This window comes from Phyllobates terribilis, unplaced genomic scaffold (assembly GCF_046119375.1).
Source record: "Phyllobates terribilis strain yellow unplaced genomic scaffold, ASM4611937v1 Scaffold_11__3_contigs__length_659146591, whole genome shotgun sequence".
NCBI lineage: Eukaryota > Metazoa > Chordata > Amphibia > Anura > Dendrobatidae > Phyllobates > Phyllobates terribilis.
In genome coordinates, this window is record NW_027362771.1 from 111,894,113 (window position 1) to 111,916,653 (window position 22,541).

The window sequence follows — 22,541 nt, forward strand, 5'->3', positions numbered from 1 at the left end:
GACACAACAGCTTTTTTTAACAGAGAGACATGAAAGACCGGATTAATTCTCCAGGAGGTAGGAACCTCCAACCTAACAGCAGATTGGTTGACAACCTGAAGCACCTTAAAGGGCCCTACAAACTTGGGACCCAATTTCTTAGAAGGAATCCTCAACCGCAGATTCCTAGAGGACAACCAAACCATGTCACCAACAGCGAACAAAACCTCCTGTCGTTTCCTATCAAAGTAGTCTTTAGATTTTCTGTTGGCCTCCTGAAGATTACCACGCACATCCGTCCAAACTCTTTCCAAATCACCGGAAAAATTCTCCTCCTCAGGCACGGCAGATCCCAACTTGGAGAACGACCCAAACGACGGATGTCTCCCAGAACAACAAAAAAAAGGCGAACAACCAGCAGAAGAAGATGTATGATTGTTCAGAGCAAATTCGGCAAGTGGCAGAAACTCAGACCACCCCTCTTGATTGTCTGCCACAAAACAACGCAAGAACTGCTGAACATCCTGGTTTTTCCTTTCTGTCTGGCCATTAGATTCAGGATGATATCCGGACGAAAACGACAAATGAATTCCCAACCTGTCACAAAAGGCACGCCAAAAACGAGCCACGAACTGAGGACCCCTATCAGAAACAATGTCAGTAGGAACGCCATGAAGTCTGACAATTTCCTTGACAAAGGCCTTAGCGAGAGTTTTAGCGCAGGGCAGTTTGACGAAGGGAACCAAGTGACACATCTTGCTAAAACGGTCCACGACCACCCAGATGACAGTAAAACCCTCAGAGGGGGGAAGGTCAGTTATAAAGTCCATAGCCAAATGTGTCCAAGGAGCACTGGGGACCTCCAAAGGACAAAGCAACCCCGCAGCAGGAGTATGTGAGGACTTAGATCTAGCACATATAGTACATTGGCGCACCCACTTAATGACTTCCTTCTGCCATCCAGGCCACCAAAAACTGCGACCCACCAGTCTCTTGGTCTCAGAGATTCCGGGATGACCTGCCAACCGAGATTCGTGACACTCAACAAACAAATCTCTCCTAAAGGTCCCAGGCACAAACAACCTCCCATGAGGAGTGTTAGATGGGGCATTCTCCTGAGCTTTAAGAATCTCATCTTCCAAAACGGAGTCTAAAGCAGCTATCACAACACCTTCTTGTAAAATGTTTTCCTCTTTCTCAGCACCGACTATGGGAGAAAAACTGCGAGACAAGGCATCCGCCTTAACATTCTTAGTACCAGGGATGTAAGTAACGGAGAAATTAAACCGCGAGAAAAACAGTGCCCACCTAGCCTGACGGGCATTCAGGCGCTTGGCAGCGTCAAGATATATCAGATTTTTATGATCCGTAAGAACCTGAACGGGAAATTCCGCACCTTCCAAGAAGTGGCGCCAGTGTTCAAATGCGAGTTTAATAGCCAATAATTCCCGATTACCAATATCGTAATTCAATTCAGTCTCCGAAAATTTTTTTGAAAAAAATGCACAGGGATGTAATCCATCCCCGTTATCCTGAGACAATACTGCGCCAACCCCCACAGAGGAAGCATCAACCTCAACCAAAAACGGCCTAGTAACATCAGGCTGCATAAGGATGGGAGCAGAGGTGAACCTCTCCTTGAGATACACAAAAGCTTCAATGGCCTCAGAAGACCACTGAACCGCATCAGCACCTTTCCTGGTGAGATCAGTCAGAGGTTTGACAATACTAGAAAAATTTTTTATGAATTTTCTATAGTAATTGGCGAAACCCAAAAACCTCTGTATCGATTTCAAACCAATAGGCCTAGGCCATTCCTGCACAGCCTGAACCTTAACCGGATCCATCTCAAAACCTTTGCTGGAGATAATGTAGCCCAAAAAACTAATTCTCTGTACAGCGAACTCACATTTCTCCAGCTTAGCAAAAAGCGAATTGTCCATTAATAACTGTAATACCTCACGCACGCTCCGCCAATGAGACTCCAGATCTGGCGAATAAATCAAAATGTCATCCAAATACACAACCACATTTTTACCGATCAAAGGTCTAAGGATGTCATTAATCAGATTCTGAAAAAATGCAGGAGCATTAGTAAGACCAAAAGGCATAACCAGATTCTCAAAATGACCCACAGGAGTGTTAAAAGCAGTCTTCCATTCATCACCCTCCTTCATGCGCAACAGATTGTATGCCCCCTTAAGGTCAATTTTAGAGAACCACTTGGCCCCCAATAACTGGTTAAACAGATCAGGAATCAATGGCAGTGGGTAAGGATTGCGTACCGTAATTTTGTTAATCTCACGAAAATCCAGACAAGGACGTAAACCGCCGTCCTTTTTTTTTACAAAAAAAAATCCAACCGCCACAGGAGACTTAGAGGGCCTAATGTGACCGGCGGCCAAACTTGTCTGTATGTATTCCTCCAAAGCCTTCCTCTCAGGAATAGTAAGGTTAAATAAACGACTTTTAGGAAGAGTCGCTCCAGGGACAAATTCAATAGAACAATCATAGTCTCTATGGGGAGGCAAAACCTGCGATTCTTTCTCAGAAAAAACTCTCCAAAAATCCTGAATAGGAACAGGCAATTCTCCCCTATCCAAAGCTGCAATACGCCCGTTACAACACTTGTCATAACATTTATGGCTCCAGGATTTAATTTCACTGGTAGACCAATCCAGTACAGGATTGTGAAATTTTAACCAGGGCAAACCCAATATTACTGGAGAAGGCAAGTTATTCAACACTACCAAATCCAATTTCTCATGGTGAACACCATTAATAGTGAGAGGAAATTCACTGACCTTGAGAGTAATATTCTTCAAAGGGGAGCCATCCACAGAAACCACAGCAATGGGGGATGATAAAGGTTCAGGTTTTAAATTGAGTTTTTCCACGAATCCCCCATCAATAACATTCAGTGTAGACCCGCAATCAACAAACACCCGAAATTCCATTAATTTTTCCTGAGCAATCGTGGAAGCAGCTAAAAATATACCCTTGGAATTTAAACAGGCAATACGGGCGTGACTGACCATTTTTTTTTCTTTCTTCATACGAAGCTCACAGCCTTTAATCAAATGACCAGTTTTCCCGCAATAGAAACACAAGCCTTCTGAAAAACGACGGTGTTTTTCTTGAGAGCGAGGTGCCACCGATCCAATCTCCATCGGTTCACCACTGTTAGTACACACATTATCATAACCAGAAACTGACATAGCAGAGGATTTGCTCTCATTAACCCTAGCACGCAGTCTTCTATCCACCCGTATAGCTAATTGCATAGCCTGTTGCAAATCTTCAGGTGTAGGATAAGCAATTAGCAGGTCTTTAACCTTTTCACTGAGCCCAGCAAGAAATAGACTTTTCAGAGCAGAATCGTTCCACCCTGTTTGAGTGGACCAACGACGAAAATGTGTACAATATTTTTCCATATTACCTGATCCTTGTTTTAAACGTCTCAACTCAGTCTCAGCTGATGCCACACGGTCAGGATCATCATATAATAGTCCTAAAGCAGAAAAAAAACTATCCACTGATCTGAAGCATGTATCACTAGGTTGCAAAGAAAAGGCCCACTCCTGAGGCTCTTTGCGCAAAAGTGACATTATGAACCCTACGCGCTGGGATTCATCCCCAGAGGACTTGGGTCTCAAACGAAAATACAATAAGCAAGCATTTTTAAATGAAAAAAATTCTCGATGTTCACCAAAAAATAAATCCGGCAAACATACCTTAGGCTCCAAGAAATATGCTCCAGGACAGTTACTCACGTGCTGACGGAGCTCGGCCACTTCCAGAGAGAGTCCCTGCAGGTGTTTAGCCAAATCCTGAACCGACACCATGATGGAACAAAAAAAAATCTTTCCTTAGAGAATTTACAGGCTGGACTTACTGTTATGTTCTGCTACCAAAGCTAAGGAAAGAGAGGAGATCTGTCCCTACTATAAGACTCAGCTGAATCCCTACGATGTAACAGGGAACCTGATCCTGCGATCAGACCTGCTAAAGTCCTAATCTAGTCTGTACGGAGACCTATAGATTTGGGGAGGGAATCCCTACAAGTACTAAGGACTGGGAGGAATATGGGACACCTCCTAACAGAAATAGTAGCAGACAGACGAACAAACAAAATAGATAGAACATAGAGGTCCGTAGACCAAGCAAACTAACAGAGTTAGATACAGAGCACAGGCTAGCTAGAAAGTAGATATACAATGAAGTCCAGCAAAGCCAGAAGGGCGGAGCAGGATTAAATAGGCCAACAAGGTCATGTGACCAGCAAAGGAAAAAAAACCTAACAGCAAGGTTCTAACAATTGTACTAACAGAAAATGTGCAATCTGCATTCAATCAAAATTTGACAGGTGCATAAGTATGGGCACCCTTATCATTTTCTTGTTTTAAATACTCCTACCTATTTTTTACTGACTTACTAAACCACTTTTTTTGGTTTTGTAACCTCATTGAGCTTTGAACTTCATAGCCAGGTGTATGCAATCATGAGAAAAGCTACTTAAAGTGGCCACTTGCAAGTTGTTCTCCTGTTTGAATCACCTCTGAAGAGTGGCATCATGGGCTCCTCAAAACAACTGTCAAATGATCTGAAAACAAAGATTATTCAACATAGTTGTTCAGGGGAAGGATACAAAAAGCTGTCTCAGAGATTTAACCTGTCAGTTTCCACTGTGAGGAACATAGTAAGGAAATGGGAGAACACAGGGACAGTTCTTGTTAAGGCCAGAAGTGGCAGGCCAAGAAAAACATCAGAAAGGCAGAGAAGAAGAATGGTGAGATCAGTCAAGGACAATCCTCAGACCACCTCCAGAGAGCTGCAGCATCAACTTGCTGCAGATGGTGTCACTGTGCATCGGTCAACTATACAACGCACTTTGCACAAGGAGAAGCTGTATGGGAGAGTGATGCGAAAGAAGCCGTTTCTGCAAGCACGCCACAAACAGAGTCGGCTGAGGTATGCAAAAGCACATTTGGAGAAGCCAATTTCTTTTTGGAAGAAGGTCCTGTGGACTGATGAAACCAAGATTGAGTTGTTTGGTCATACAAAAAGGCGTTATGCATGGCGGCAAAAAAACACAGCATTCCAAGAAAAACACTTGCTATCCACAGTAAAATTTGGTGGAGGTTCCATCATGCTTTGGGGCTGTGTGGCCAATGCAGGCACCGGGAATCTTGTTAAAGTTGAGGGACGCATGGATTCCACTCAGTATCAGCAGATTCTTGACAATAATGTTCAAGAATCAGTGACAAAGTTGAAGTTACGCAGGGGATGGATCTTTCAGCAAGACAATGATCCAAAACACCGCTCCAAATCTACTCAGGCATTCATGCAGAGGAACAATTACAATGTTCTGGAATGGCCATCCAAGTCCCCAGACCTGAATATCATTGAACATCTGTGGGATCATTTGAAGAGGGCTGTCCATGCTCGGCGACCATCAAACTTAACTGAACTGGAATTGTTTTGTAAAGAGGAATGGTCAAAAATACCTTCATCCAGGTTCCAGGAAATCATTAAAAGCTACAGGAAGCGACTAGAGGCTGTTATTTTTGCAAAAGGAGGATCTACTAAATATTAATGTCACTTTTCTGGTGAGGTGCCCATACTTATGCACCTGTCAAATTTTGTTTGAATGCAGATTGCACATTTTCTGTTAGTACAAAAAAACTCATTTCAAGGAAGAAACATTACTGTGTCCAACAGTTATTACATATATCAAACTGAAATAGCTGTTGCAAAAATACCAATTTTTATAAAACATTAAGCTTAATAGGGGTGCCCAAACTTTTTCATATAACTGTAAATGCGGTATCGCTGTACTCATACTAACCCGAAGAATAAAACTGCCTTACCACTTTTACCACACGGTGAACGGCATTAAAAAACCCTCAAAAACAAGTCCTGAATAGGACTAAATAGAAAGCGATCAAAAAATATTATGTGCCCGAAAATGGTACCAATAAAAACGTCAACTCTTCGTGCAAAAAACAAGCCCTCACATGACTGTCGGCAGAAATACAGAAGAATTATAGCTCTCAAAATATGGAGATGCAAAAGCGTTTATAGTGTTTGATAGTAACCAAACATAAAAATGACTATATAAATCTTTTATCGATGTAATTGCACCGACCCGAAGAATAAAGTCGTCTAATCACTTATACGGCACAAGGAACGGCATAAAAAATAAATAAAACCAATTCTTCAGCGGCTGTTGATTTGTTCATTCTGCCCCCCCAAAGATCGCAGTAAGGCTCCACTAACATTTTTCCTGTGCTCTACACTGAGTGCTTACACCGGGGTTTCCGTGTAAATCTCTGAAATATGTGATTCAGACGGAACCCCCAGCGGAAGATTCCCTATAATGAGGCAGATGGAGACACTGTGGACTTTGTCTGTCCTATGATCCAGAGGTGACCATCTTTATAAGAGTGCATAAAAGTGCGGTCGACTAGTTTTGTGCAATTCTGAAGAGGCCAGACGGAATCTAGAGTAACTCTGCTGCTTCATTATAGTAAATGGATCCCTCGGGGGTTTCATCTGAATCATGTTATGAAATGTGATCCAAAATGTTATGTAAAATGTTCTCAATAAAAGCTTCAACTTTTATTATTAAAATTAAGTCTTCACTCAGGTTCGTCATCTGTTAATGGAAATATATGGGGCTTCCATGTTATTGGTAGTACAACGGCTCTGGAAAAGAGACCAAAAAAAATAAAATTCAGCAAATTCTGTGCTCCCAAATGCTCCCCTCTCTTCTGAGTCCCACAATGTGCCCAAACCACATTTAGCATCCACATGTTTGGCATTTCTGTACTGATGAGAGCCCACTTAATTTATGGGGTCCATGTCTCCAGAAGCATGAGCTGGGCACAATGTATGGGCACTACAACGTACGGCCACTACAAAAATGTAATTATTTTTTCTTCACTGCCCAATGGTATAATATTCTGTGACACCTGTGGTGTCAGTATGATCACTGCACCCCTAGATGAATTAATCGAGAGGTGCAGTTTGTAAAATGAGGTCACTTATGAGGGGTTCTGCTGTTCTTTGACTACAGGGGCTCTGCCAATGTGACATGGCACCCTCAAACCATAACAACAAAATCTGAACTCCAATATGGCGTCTGAAACTTCCCGTCTGAGTTTTGCACTGTACCTCAAACTAGTTTTCCGCCACTTATAGGGTATTGGCGTACTCAGAAGAAATTGCACAAAAAGTTGTACTGTTAGTTTTCTTCTATTACCCCTTTTGAAAATTACAAATTTGGGGCCAAAGCAACATTTTAGTGGAAAAAAAGGTAATGTTTAATTTACTCAGCCCAAAGCTATACAATTCTGTGAATGGCCTGAGGGTTAAAAATGCTCACTACACCACTAGATGAATTCCTCAAGAGGTGTAGTTTCCAAAATGGGGTCAGTTGTGGGGATTTCTGCTGTTTTGGCATGTCAGGGGCTCTTAGGAGAAATTGCACAGCAATTTTTCTCCTGTCGTCCTGTTTTGGGCTAAAGCAACAGTTTTGAGGGAAAAATTTGATTTTTTAATTTTCACAGCTCAACGTTATAAAATTCTGTGAAGCACCAGGGGATTCAAGGTTCTCACCACACCTCTAGATGAGTTCCTTGACGGGTGTAGTTTCCAAAATGGTGCCACTTTTGGGGGGATTCCACTGTTTAGGCACCTCAGGTGCTCTCTAAACACGACATGGCGTCCGTTGTCTATTCCAGCTAATTTTGCACTCCAAATGTCAAATGGCGCTCCTTCCCTTCCGAGCCCTGCCGTGCACCCAAACAATAGTTTTCCCCCACATATGGGGTATCGTCGTGCTCAAGAGAAATTGCACAACAAACTGTATGGTCCATTTTTTCCTGTTACCCTTGTGAAAATGCAAAATTTCGGGCTAAATAACATTTTTGTGGGAAAAAGTAACATTTTCATTTTTTCCTTCCACATTGCTTTCATTTCTGCGAAGCACCTCAAGGGTTAATACATTTCTTGAATGTGGTTTTGAGCACTTTGAGGAGTGCAGTTTATAAAATGGTGTCACTTTTGGATATTTTCTGTCAGATAAGCCCCTCAAAGTCACTTCAAATGTGGAAAAAATTAGAAATTGCTGCTAAACGTTTAACCCTTCTAACTTCCTAACAAAAAAAATATATTATGCTTCAGAAATGATGCAGATGTAAATTAGACATGTGGGAAATGTTATTTATTAACCCCTTTGCGACCTTGGGTTATTCCATTTTTGCTCCTTTTCTCCCAGAGCCATAACCTTTTTTATTTTTCCATCAATATAGCCATGTGAGGGTTTGTTTTTTTCGGGACGAGCTGTACTTTTGAACGACACCATTGGTTTTACCATATTGTGTACTGAAAAACGGGAAAAAAATTCAAGGTACGGTGAAATTGCAAAAAAAGTGCAATTCCACAATTATTATTTTTTTTAAAATCATGTTCACTAAATGCCAAAACTGACCTGCCACTCTGATTCTCCAGGTCATTCCGAGTTCTTATATACCAAACATGTATAGATTCTTTTTTATTTAAGTAGTGAAAAAAAATCCAAAATTTGCAAAAAAAAAAGAAAAAAGAAAAGAAAAAGGCACCATTTTCCGAGACCCATAGCGTCTCCATTTTTCGGGATCTGGGGCCAAGTGAGGGCTTATTTTTTGTGTTCCGAGCTGACATTTTTATAATTTTGGAGTAGATGCGATTTTTTGATTGCCTGTTATTGCATTTTATTGAAATGTTGTGGCCACCAAAAAAATGTAATTCTGGCGTTTTGATTTTTTTTCTCATTACGCCGTCTACCAATCCGATTAATTATTTTTAAATATTGATAGATCGGGTGATTCTGAAAGCAACGATATTAAATATGTGTATATTTGATTTTTCTTATGGTTTTATTTTGAATGGGGCGAAAGGGGGGCTGATTTGAACGTTTATATTTAAAAAATTTTTTTTTTTTTACATGCTTCAATAGTCTTCACAGGAGACTAGAAGCTGCAATGGTCTGATCGCCTGTGTTGCACATAGCAGGTCTTCAGCACTGCTGTGTGTAGCAAAAATGCTCACTTGCTATGAGCACCGTCAGCTGGGTGGCGCTCATAGCATCCCAGCAATGACAACCGCAGGGGTCTCTTGAAGACCCTGGGTTGTCATGCTGTAGCACCCTGAGGATTCGGCTGCTACAGGGGTATTGCACCTCAACCCAGAGGTGTGATATTCCACTCCCGGGTAAGGATGGAGTGTGGAACTGAGCTCAGATAGACTGCATGCACTACATACATCCCATTCCAGAGGAGCAGGCCGACGGCACTCCCACTTAGAAATGTGCAGGTGCGACCGAGCCTGTTCCTGGCTGGAGTGGGAGGGGGGAGGAACATCCCATGTAGTGTAGGGGCAGATAGGGGGAGCAGTCTGGGTAGTGGTAGGAGCTCATTGGGTGCTGGTCACCTGAGCTCACACATAGAGGGATATATAAGGAGGGCACCAACTAGGATCAGGGTCAGACGCAGAGAGCCTGTCAGACGCAGAGGAGCCTGTCAGATGAGGAGGAGCGGAAGCTGGCAGAGGAGCAGCTGAAAGAAAGAGAGGCCCTGAAGAGAGAGAGTGGAGTGAAGAAAGACCCAGAGGGGGGACAAAGAAGGGACCCAAGAACCCAAATAAGAACACCGGGTGAGGAGTCAGCAGAAGGGTACCGGAACCCAAGCTGGTGGGGGCAAAGACATTCCCCAGCCAGAGACCGGAGACCGTGGGCAGTGTCTGTCACGGTCACCCACTACATTCACCCTGAAGGCACACCACAGGAAGGGTCAGGGAACCTAAGGCCAAAGGTTGCCCAACAGAAGGCCCGAGGGAGCTGGACTTAGGTGAATCACTGGTGGGGACGGCTGAAGTAAGGACAGAGGGAGAGCTCAGGGCCACGCTCCGGACTTGTTTGGGGGTTGGCCGGATCCAGGACCTGGTGGACGCAGCACGGCTCGGGAGGTCACTTGGAGCTAGAGTGACCAGGAACATCTGCAGTAAGTAAAGACCCTTAACTGCACTACCCGAGTCTGTCATCATTACCGGCTGCACCGCACCACCACAACCCCCATCCTCTGCGCCTGTCCCCTCTGAGGCTATACCCCTCCCGTTGGGGGTTATCCCACCAAGCTGCGCATCCACCATCAGCCTCAGCGGACCCTGCTGCAGCGGCGGCCACAGTGACCGCATCACAACGGGTGGCGTAGTCGACACAACGAACTTTAATAACATCAGTAAAGACTGCCACATAACCCTGAGCTTGACGCCCTGGGCACGGGACCGGGTCACAGCCGCTCGGAGACTACAACCCCCCATCTGATCCGGTGCCGGGTATTCCCCTCAAAAAGGAATATGTCCCAGGGGGCGCGTCAATGCCACCCCATCAGCGACCTGCGGTCATGTGACACGCGCGCCGACGTGCAGAACATATGACGCGCTTCCAGCGCGACGATGATAAATGCCGCTGTCAGAGAATGATAGCGGAATTTAACATGTTAACAGCCGTGGGTGGATCGCGATTCCAACCGCGGCAGTTAGGGACACATGAGAGCTGATCTGATCAGCTGTCATGTGCCCAGTAACATGCGGGCTCATTGCCGGAGCCTGCATGGAGTGCACGGATACCACCTTGGACGTATTCATACATCCAAGTTGGGAAAGGGGTTAACTATTTTGTGTCATATAACTCTCTGGTCTAGGGGCATAAAAATGAGAAGTTTGAAAATTGCAAAATTTTCACCAAAATTCCGATATTTTCATAAATAAACGCAAAATATATTGTCCTAAATTTACCACTAACATGAAGTACAATGTGTCAGGAATAAACATCTCAGAATCAGTGGGATCCGTTGAAGTGTTTCAGAGTAATTACCTCATAAAGTGAGGCTGGTCAGAATTGTAAAATTTGGCCTGGTAAGGAAAATGAAAACAGGCTCTGGAATGAAAAGGTTAAATGTGTCTTGGGCTACATTTTTTTTTCGTTAAAAAGTTTTCACAGTTTGGCTTTTAGAAGCTGTTTGTTTCCCTGCAAACTGTTGGCTGCTGAATGAGTTAAATAAGACTTTGTCAGACAGCCCATTTTTATGTGGAGTGTGTTATTCTAAGGCCACGATCACACGTTCAGTATTTGGTCAGTATTTTACCTCAGTATTTGTAAGTTAAAACCAGTACTGGGTGATACATACAGAAGTGATGACGTGTTTCTATTATACATCTCCTCTGATTGTTCCTCTCCTGGTTTTGACTTACAAATACTGAGGTAAAGGACTCACCAAATACAGAATGTGGCCTTATCTGCCTTTTTCTGAGCTCCTCTCAGCTGATGTATGATCAAGTTCAGCTCAACTTTGATGTGGACTGTGGTCAGAAATCAACACAGAGGAGTTTGGAAAAAGACAAAAAAAAGAGTTGCAAGATCTGTCAGAATAAACTGACGGACAGAATCCTAGTTAACTCAATCTGCAGCCAGCAATAAACAGTACAACGCAGTGGCTATTAAGGGAAAATGGTGCCAAAGTTTTCACATAAAACACAATTGCAAATATTATTTTTTAACCCAAAATACAGCATTTAACTAAAGAAAAATGTCTTGCAAAGTATCAATTTCCTTTAACAAGCATTGTTATACTTAAAGGGATCCTGTCAGATCCGTTAATCTTCAGGTTAATAGAGTTGTGGACGTGCCCGGCTACTGTGCTAAAAGAAAGTTCATTCATTCCCGGGGGCTTTCAGTCATACAGCCCACTGACTGCACTGATGCACTGCTGAGCCGGCTGTCATTCATTGCCGGGGCGTGTTTACAGCCGCTGTTCTCAGTGCTGTGAGTGGGGGCAGTAATTGCTCCTAGCACATCTGTATGACTGAAAGCTGGTGGCTCTAGTGAGAAAATGAACTTTATTCCCCCCAGGTGCTGCACTTCAGTATAGTATAGCCAGTATAGACTTTTGTGTTTTCATTGGCTGTAAGCCATAATCATCAACATTAACAGAAATAAACACTTGAAATAGATCACTCTGTTTGTAATGACTCTATATAATATATAATTTCACTTTTTGTATTGAAGGACTGAAATAAATTAACTTTTTGATGATATTCTAATTTAGTGAGAAGCTCTTGTAGCTGTATGAAGGCTTGTTTTTGCGGGATGAGTTGTACATTTGAATGACATCATTCATTTTGCCACATAGTGTACTGGAAAACAAGAAAAAAATTCCAAGTGCAGTGAAATTAAAAAAAAAAGTGCAATTCCACAATGCTTTTTTTTTTTTCATTATTTTTTATTTATTATGTTAAATACATGGATGGTAAAACTGACCTTGCAATATGATCCCCCAGGTCAGTACAAGTAGGCTGAAAAAAATTCAGAAATTTGTCAAAATTGTTTTCCTGCTTGTGTCGCCATTTTCCGAGACCCGTAACGTTCTCAGCTTTCAGGATCTGGGGCCGGGTGAGGGCTTATTTTTTGAGCCTTCAGCTAACATTTTTACTGAAATCAGTTTGGGGTTGATACAATGTTTTGGCCGCCTTATATTCCATTTTATTGCAATGTTGCGGAGACCAGAAAACAATAAGTCTGGCGTTTTTTGTTTTTTTTTCTCTTTACATTGTTTACCGATCAGATTAATTTATTTTATATTTTGATATACTGGACATTTCTGAATGCAGAGACACCAAATATGTGTATTTTTTTTAATTGTTTTATTTTTAATAGGTAAAACGGGGTGATTTGAATTGTTGTTTTTTTAAAACTTTTTTTTATAACTGTATTTAATACTCAGATTGACAGTGATTGACAGCGGCATTTAACTGGTTAACAGGGACACAGTAGTGAAGGGGTTAATATTGAACAGAATTAAGTATGCCAACACCCCCCTATATGCTGCATGAGCCCACATACAGCCCCCTATGTACTGTATTAGTCCAACACAGCCCCCTATATACAGTATGAGCACCCACAAAGCCTCCTACATACAGTATGAGCCTACACACAGCCCCTCTGTATGCAGTATGAGCCCCCACCGTCCCCTACATACAGTAGGAGCCCCCACATAGCCCCAATATACAGTATTGCCTCACATATCGCTTCTATACAGAATGAGGCCTCACACAGTACCCTTATATACAGTATGAGCCCCCCACATAGCCCACTATATGGTGAGCACCCACATAATCTACCTATATAGAGTATGAGCCCCCACACAGCCCCCTACATACAGTACAAGCCCGCATGTAGACCTTCTATATACAAAATTAGCCCCCACACAGTCCCCCAATGTACAGTATCCGCCCACACAGTATCCCTATATATAGTGAGCCCCCACATAGCCTCCTATATGCAGTGTGAGCCCCAAAACACAGCATGAGCCCCCACATAGCCTCCCTATATTCAGTATGAGCTCTCACATAGCCCCCTATATACAGGCACACTACCCATACACATATTAAAAAAACACAACTCGCTCCCATTCCTCTGGCATTCTGCTCCGGTGCACTGACTCTCCACACAGCAGACACGATGAAGTAATGTCATTGCGTCTGCTGTTATAGTCACGCATGATGATTGGTGGAAGAAACAAATAGAAAACTGGAAGAATAATACCCGAATAGGAAAAAATATATAGATAACAATTTGGAAGATTTTTAGGATTTTGTTTTGGGTGATAAAAAATGTCAATACACGATTCACTAAAGACTCAAATAGTAAATTTGAAAATACTGTGACAATACTTTTTAACACCAGCTAAAAGTTCATACCTTGTATTCATGCTGCTCATGGAAATCGGAAGTGAAAACCCTTAATATTTTATCTCCTGCTGCCGTGCAAAATCTAGGTTTAAAAAAGAAAAAAAAAAAAAAAAAGTGTATCTATCAAATTTAAACATATAAATAAAATCTACAGCAACATTTAAAAATTTACAAAATAAGTTGGGTTATTGTTTTTTTTTGCAGATTTTGAATTACTTCCTGAAGAATCAAGTTTAAGCAGGTTGCAAATCATGCTCTTGGTATAAGGCCGATTCCAGAAAACTAATATTTATGACTTAAGTACAGACCACTCACAGGTCTCCTAATCCGAACAGCCTCATACAACCTCAATTCTAAAAAAGTTGGGACGCTGTGTAAAATGTAAAGAAAACAAGAATGCAATGATTTGAAAATCCTTATAGCCATATTTTATTCACAAGAGAACATAGATCACATATTAGAAAGTGAGAGTTGAGACAATTTTCCATTTCATCTGAAAAAAACTAACTTATTTAGAAATTGTTGAAAGCAGCACATCGCAAAAAAAAAATTGAGGGAAGATTAACAAAAGGCTAGAATTGTAAGTGGTACTAATGAAAAACAGCTGGAGGATCAATTTTCAACTAAGTCACAGGACTGTATTTGAAGAGCATGTTAGAAAGGCAGAGTCTCTCAGAAGCAAAGATGGTCAGAGCTTAATATGTGAACAACTGCATCTACAACTTGTGGAACAGTTACAGAAAAAATGTTTCTCAACGTAAAATTGCAGACTTTGAATTTCCCATCATTTACAACACATAATAGCCTCAAAATATTCAGGGATTATGGAGAAATCCATGTGCACAAGGAACAGGTATAGTTTTTTTTTTTTACTATTTTAGTGCCTTAAAAAATGCTGGACTTTGTAAAAGAAAAAAAAAGTTGGTTTCCAATTCCAATAGCCATTTTCCAATACCCAGAACTTTTTTTTATTTTTCCTATCAATAGAGCTGTGTGAGGGCTTGTTTTTTTCGCATGGTGAGCTGTTGGTCTCATTTATACTATTTTTGTATACACAAAAGGTTTTGATCGCTTCATAATGTATTCATTTGCAATTGAAAAAACACAATTCTGGATATTTTCCTCTTTACAGAGTTTGAGTAGATCAGACTTTTACAGATGTCGCAATACCACATACGTATATTTTCTAAATTTCTTTATTTTTAACTGGGAAAAAGGAGGCGATTCGAATTTTTATATTTTTTACATCTAAAAAATAAATCAATACATTTTATTTACTTTTCACTTTGTTACTTTTCTTACAGGACTTGAACTTGTAATTGTTTGATCGCTTGTACTATGTACAGCAATGCAAGAGTATTGCTGTACATAGTAAAAATCAGGGTCTTCTATTCCACCCAACCTATGGCTGGACGTCACAGGAAAAAAAATCTCAACAGGCACGGGGCCAGAATGAACGTTCAGGCCGGATTGCAGTGCCTAATAGCAACATTTAAGGGATTAACAGCATCGATCGGTGGCAGCAGTGGGAAGCATACTCCGGCTCTCCACTGTAGCCCAGAAAAGAGTACCTTGGACCGAAGACCCCTTGACTAACTTAGAATTTTCTAATAGAATATATGAAAATAGATTTTCTTACCTGAACCAGCCCTGATGTAACAAAATTACTGTAGCTTAAAGTAAGTTACAAAATATAAGAAAAGGTTTATCAATATATTAGTGGATTTGAAAAGGGAAGCAGTTCTTTTATTTTTGGGTTGATATTAGGCTTACTGAACACGCACCTCTGATGTGATCACCTAAGGTCGGCTTAGCCAGCTATGCAATGTGATCCCCAAGTAGCAAGTAATATAGTACTCTACTACTATATGTTTGCCAGAAGTTTAGCTTCACCTTCCACTTGACTCAGCTCCAGGCATGTGTCTAATTATCTCTTCAGCTACTCCTGACTTCTATCCAGTTACCACACTTTTCTACAACACTCAGTCCAGCTTCTGCAGGTCTTGTCCACACTTACAATTCTGCTGTATTAAGATTCCAAATTACTAACTCTTCTTATTATTCTTGGTGCTGTTGACATCAGTATCTCTGCTATCAAGATACCTGATAATTAGCTCGTCTCTGATAACAAAATATCAGTGTGCCTATACATCTCTGCTATTCTTGTTTGTGTAACCCCACTCTTGCTGCAGTATATCAGTTTGGGGCTATACATCTCTGTTGTTCGTGAACAATCCGTACACCTGGGTCAGCAGCATCTAGTGCTTCCAGCTCTCCTTGCCCATCTGCTATCTTGGTCCTTGTTGCATGCTGTCTGGTCAAGCGCCTTCTGTTCTGCTCCCCCTGACCTACGGCTTAGAGAATCCACCCCACTAGGCGAGTCCCTAACAAATATGGACACTTTTTGACAATAGTGTTCTTTTAATATCATAAGGTATGTGAAATATAAGTACCTTAGGAGGGGAAGCAAAGCATCACACTTGGTTTCTGGACTCCAGGCTATTGCATCAACTCTTGCTGCATGATTAAATGTTTTCAGAATCTTGAACTCTATACCGTTTATGCTTGAATCTTCATCCTGTATCACACATTACACATATTATAGCATTACACAGAAAAGAAAAGCATATTGAGATATACAGCCACTTATATAAGCTGCCTCTTCACTCTTCTTTTACTTGGAATAAGTTTACTAACTTATAAACTAATGTGGAAATGAGGACCCCATGCGTGTCACCACATAAAGTGGCTTTCTTAGAGGTATTCTGCTTCCTCAGAAGTCAATATATCTGGCGATATGTTTGGGGTCATAAATCCCACATGACTCTTTCTCGATGAACCGATTCACTCGGGTGACTATACACTTGGCACTTTAATAAACATTGTTACTGTTTGCTCTTCATTATATTTTTTTGATACTGCACTATTTATGGATCGTGGTCCATATCTAATGTTCTGCACAATTCTTTTTATTGACTATTTGGATATTACTTTAGAGGTAGTGTTTATTCGCATCTATTTTGAACATTCGTATTTTTTTACATGGCTCTCTTGATTATCACACCGGTCCTACAAGTTTAATCCCAGTGCCATATTTTGGCCTAAGAAATAGGTTTTGACACTATGTGCACAATTTTTAAAGTATTTAGTTATTTTGTCTAGGCTTTTGTGTGTGCATTATAATAAAGATTCTTATCGGTAAAACTCAAGATATGCAATCGATTCCTTTTTATTTCCAATTGTCTGTTTCTTTGTTTTTGACCAGTGCATAACTTACACAGTTACTACTGCACCATCATATAGGTGGTGTCCTCTCCATTGACATTTCTTGGGCCATAAAATACCCTACTAGCATGCATTGTCGACAGAATGCTTACAGATTCTTTATAGGCATATATAATAATAAATAGACTTGGTAATGCAATGTATTAAGTTAAGGGTGCATTTATGTGGTTGTACTTTACAGCCATAATGGCCTGCCCGATCAAGGGTTTCCTAACTTGATCTAACAACCTCATATGACTCTCTTAGTACAGGTCAAGAGACCCGCTGTCGGGGTGGCCATTGATGCCGTAACACGAACCATAAAATACACTGGCAGACAAGGACAGAAGAGGACCCCTCTGCATATAGGCCCTTTGCAGTCAAATAGCTCATCATAATGGACAATTCCAACTATTTTGGAGATGAATGTGGTCCCCTTACCACTTGAGTTCCTGTGTGGCTGCACAGGTTGCACCAATGATATGTCCACCCCTGGGAAAATATAGTCATGTGGATAACGGTTAACTCAACTTGTACTGTTTTACTTTTCTATTAGGGCCTGTTTACATTGCAGGGTCCATTTGGCCTATAGACTGCAACCCTCTGGTACATATATCAAACATTTCCATAGGGTGCCATGTACCCAACAGATGCAGGAATGCGTGACGGAATCTATGCCATAAATTGGAATTGGCATACAGTACAGACCAAAAGTTTGGACACACCTTCTCATTTAAAGATTTTTCTGTATTGTCTTGACTATGAAAATTGTACATTCACACTGGAGGCATCAAAACTATGAATTAACACATGTGGAATTATATACTTAACAAAAAAGTGTGAAACAACTGAAAATATGTCTTATATTCTAGGTTCTTCAAAGTAGCCACCTTTTGCTTTGATGACTGCTTTGCACACTTTTGGCATTCTCTTGATGAGCTTCAAGAGGTAGTCACCGAAAATGGTTTTCACTTCACAGGTTTGCCCTGTCAGGTTTAATAAGTGGGATTTCTTGCCTTATAAATGGGGTTGGGACCATCAATTGTGTTGTGCAGAAGTCAGGTGGATACACAGCTGATAGTCCTACTGAATAGACTGTTAGAATTTGTATTATGGGAAGAAAAAAGCAGCTAAGTAAAGAAAAACGAGTGGCCATCATTACTTTAAGAAATGAAGGTCAGTCAGTCCGAAAAATTGGGAAATCTTTGAAAGTGTCCCCAACTGCAGTTGCAAAAACCATCAAGCGCTACAAAGAAACTGGCTCACATGAGGACCGCCCCAGGAAAGGAAGACCAAGAGTCACCTCTGCTTCTGAGGATAAGTTTATCCGAGTCACCAGCCTCAGAAATCGCAGGTTAACAGCAGCTCAGATTAGAGACCAGGTCAATGCCACACAGAGTTCTAGCAGCAGGCACATCTCTACAACAACTGTTAAGAGGAGACTTTGTGCAGCAGGCCTTCATGGTAAAATAGCTGCTAGGAAACCACTACTAAGGACAGGCAACAAGCAGAAGAGACTTGTTTGGGCTGAAGAACACAAGGAATGGACATTAGACCAGTGGAAATCTGTGCTTTGGTCTGATGAGTCCAAATTTGAGATCTTTGGTTTCTACCACTGTGTCTTTTTGCGACGCAGAAAAGGTGAACAGATGGACTCTACATGTCTGGTTCCCACCGTGAAGCATGGAGGAGGAGGTGTGATGGTGTGGGGGTGCTTTGCTGGTGACACTGTTGGGGATTTATTCAAAATTGAAGGCATACTGAACCAGCATGCCTACCACAGCATCTTGCAGCGGCATGCTATTCCATCCGGTTTGCGTTTAGTTGGACCATCATTTCTTTTTCAACAGGACAATGACCCAAACACACCTCCAGGCTGTTGTAAGGGCTATTTGACTAAGAAGGAGAGTGATGGGGTGCTACGCCAGATGACCTGGCCTCCACAGTCACCAGACCTGAACCCAATCGAGATGGTTTGGGGTGAGCTGGACCGCAGAGTGAAGGCAAAAGGGCCAACAAGTGCTAAGCATCTCTGGGAACTCCTTCAAGATTGTTGGAAGACTATTTCCGGTGACTACCTCTTGAAGCCCATCAAGAGAATGCCAAGAGTGTGCAAAGCAGTCATCAAAGCAAAAGGTGGCTACTTTGAAGAACCTAGAATATAAGACATATTTTCAGTTGTTTCACACTTTTTTGTTAAGTATATAATTCCACATGTGTTAATTCATAGTTTTGATGCCTTCAGTGTGAATGTACAATTTTCATAGTCATGAAAATACAGAAAAATCTTTAAATGAGGCGTGTCCAAACTTTTGGTCTGTACTGTATATAAGAGGCATTTTCCTGGTGTACACTGCAATTGCTCCGGGAACAGACCCCCCGTTGGCGTTCACTTCATAGACATCCACTTTAACTATCGATATATACATGTTATTCTGAGGACCTCAGATCTAGTCTTGAATTGCTCCTTCCATAGGATATGCACTTTTATTTCTGTGAGGCAAACGCTAGCTTAAATGGACAATCATCCAACATTATGACATATCACATAACACTGCAGCAGTTCTCACGTCCCATTGGCTACAAAAAAAAACCAACCCATAGATTGGTTACCCACAGACAACACAGCTGAGTGCAGCAGTTTACACTGCAGCACCATAGACAGGTCACCTCCACTATTACTGCACATTGTGCTCTACTCCACACGAAGGGCAGAAGACTGCAGTATGCTGTAAGGTTGTAACCTAGATTACGGGACAGACCGTAAGGAAAAATGTGCAAGAAGACTGCATAATAATGAAGCTAAGCAGAGAGAACACAGCATTGGCACCTTACACAAGGCACAGATGTGACGGTGAGTTTGTCATATTCAGTCTGCCTTCAAGAAAAGTTTTTAACACCTTGTATCTTACTAGTCCTGACTTATCTCTGGCTGTTTCTGTGGAGTGATGATAGTTACAAAGATATATGTTGTATTATATAGAGAAGGGCTATGGTGGCAAATGGTTGAGAACCAGAAGTAGGAATCATGGCTGTTACCAAGTCAATTTGAGTAATTATATGTTCCCCACAGTGTACAAATTATATGTAAGACAACGGTATGCATGGGAATAATGTTACTAAGTATCACAATGTGCACATCATTATATCAATATTATTTATTGGCTCACCTATACAATAAAAACATGTAAGGAGCTCAAATGTAAAAAAAAAATAATTAATTAAATGCGTAAAATGACTGATTAGTAATGGCATAATAACATATGATACTAATGACTATATTCCTATACAATGCTAGTTATAGTTTCATAGTTATAAGGTTGAAGGTAGACTTAAGTCCATAGAGTTCAACCTATAGCCTAGCATGTTGGGAATGGCTGTAGAACCATTATTTTTGTTGTTAATCAAAAATAATACACTGGCCACTACATGTCTGTTCTTCACGTATCCTTAAAAAAAAAAAATTACAATTATGTATTGAAAATGATTCACTTCTCCACACAGGCTGCCACAACGGATAATGCATATAGTTGTGATGATTTCTGCACAATAGATGAATTACAAGAAAGAAAAATTAGGGGATTTTCTGTGTACAAGATTATCATTAAAATTAAATAATGCAGACAATTTCAGCCAAAATCTCTAGCTACCCAACAACCAACATATCAAGTTGAGCGGATATCAGCAAACACTAATTCTAAATTACATGATATGGGAGTGTGAGAAATACACAGCAAATATTTCCAAGGAAAGATTGGGACTAAAGCATAGCCAGGCTATGCAGATTTGAAGTGAATTTTGGCACAAATCCGTAGCAGATTAATCTGTTTTGTGTGGATTTACGATCTAAGGCATACAGACTTCTTGCTGAATGACATAACTATGGAGCTAATTTCTTCTATGGGGTTACAAACATTTCTGAATAAGTTTATACCACGACATCAGAGTGCCCATGGCGCCATATGGAGGCATAGTACAGAGGCTCCTTGTACCTGCATTTACGCCTGAACGGAAAGAATCACTACTTGGACAGAACTGTGAAAGCTGCTGCTAAACATTGACCGCTGATTGGCTTCAGTGTACCAGTGACATTTCTATGTCAGGAGGCCAGCAAGGGACACAGGGCTGAGATTGGAGGAGCGACACTGAATTAGCAGTTAAATATACATTTTATATCCGAATTTATGCAGCACCCTGTAGCTTTAAAAAATAAAGGGTTATTTAATAGTGGAAAATCTCTTTAATTAGATGGGAAACACAGTTTTAAACGGATTTCCCACGAACAAAGACCATTTTCAGTGACTACCTCTTGAAGCTCATCAAGAGAATGCCAAGAGTGTGCAAAGCAGTCATCAAAGCAAAAGGTGGCTACTTTGAAGAACCTAGAATATAAGACATATTTTCAGTTGTTTCACACTTTTTTGTTAAGTATATAATTCCACATGTGTTAATTCATAGTTTTGATGCCTTCAATGTGAATGTACAATTTTCAAAGTCATGAAAATACAGAAAAATCTTTAAATCAGAAGGTGTGTCCAAACTTTTGGTCTGTACTGTACATGTCACTGACTTGATTTATGATTTTCTCAGATAGCTGAATATGCAGCAGAAATGCTCACTCCTGTGATAAAACAGCCAGAATAATGTTTTACCTCGCAGAAAACAACAGCTGTTATTCCATGATGTTTTGTCTGTATACTCTTCTGTTTCCTCCAGGACTGTGGAGTCGGTAAGCCAAACCACCGATTGCTCAATTTCCCTTACTCCGACTCCACAGCCCTGCCTCACTACTGAGCATTTACAGCACGTTCTGCATTGAACTACTGTACCCAAATTATTATATATTTTAGGAGTTGGAGTCGGTCCATTTTGTACCAATTCCGATTCCACCAAAATGGACACAGACTTCAAGTGCACGACTCCGCAACCCTGGTTTCCTCCCATACCCAGGAGATATGGTATGTGCCAACAACATTCCAGCATGGTCAGACACAGCCATTACACAGTACATAACAGGGGCACATTTACACCATTATTTCAGCACAGAACATTTTTTAACACATCCAATTGTGGAACTTATTATTATTATTCCAAGATCTATTGATTAAAATGTACTTTGTTTGTGGGAAATCCCCTTTAACATAAAAATCTCCCATGGAAGATATGTAAACACCAGGGCCGTAGAGTCGTTAAGCCAAACCTCCAACTCCCGACAGACTCCACAGCCCTGCCTCACTACTGAGCGTGTACATAAAGTGCAGCATAGATTCATCTCATCTAAAAGCCTAAATCCATAGATCAGGAATAGAACAGACATTTATAGGACATTTCATAACTTTCCCAAATTCTTATGAAAAAAAATTACAGCACATCCTGCATTGTACTAATGAATCCAATTTATTATATATTTTAGGAGTCTGTCCATTTTATACCAAAATGGACACCAATTCCGGCTCCACAAACCCGGTAAACACCCAAGCAAGCCATAGTTATGGCATTAATGTCTA

At 41.0% G+C, this 22,541-nt stretch overlaps 1 protein-coding gene across 1 annotated transcript in view; it reads right to left on the reverse strand.

The window, feature by feature from the left end:
* NUP37 (nucleoporin 37) overlaps positions 1 to 22,541 on the reverse strand; it is a 95,732-nt gene that overhangs the window by 54,038 nt on the left and 19,153 nt on the right. Inside the window, exons 3-4 of the mRNA XM_073651520.1 lie at positions 16,224 to 16,348; positions 13,780 to 13,852 (exon numbers count right to left, since the gene is read on the reverse strand). Coding sequence (XP_073507621.1) covers positions 13,780 to 13,852; positions 16,224 to 16,348 — 198 coding nt within the window. The remainder of the gene's footprint in view (positions 1 to 13,779; positions 13,853 to 16,223; positions 16,349 to 22,541) is intronic.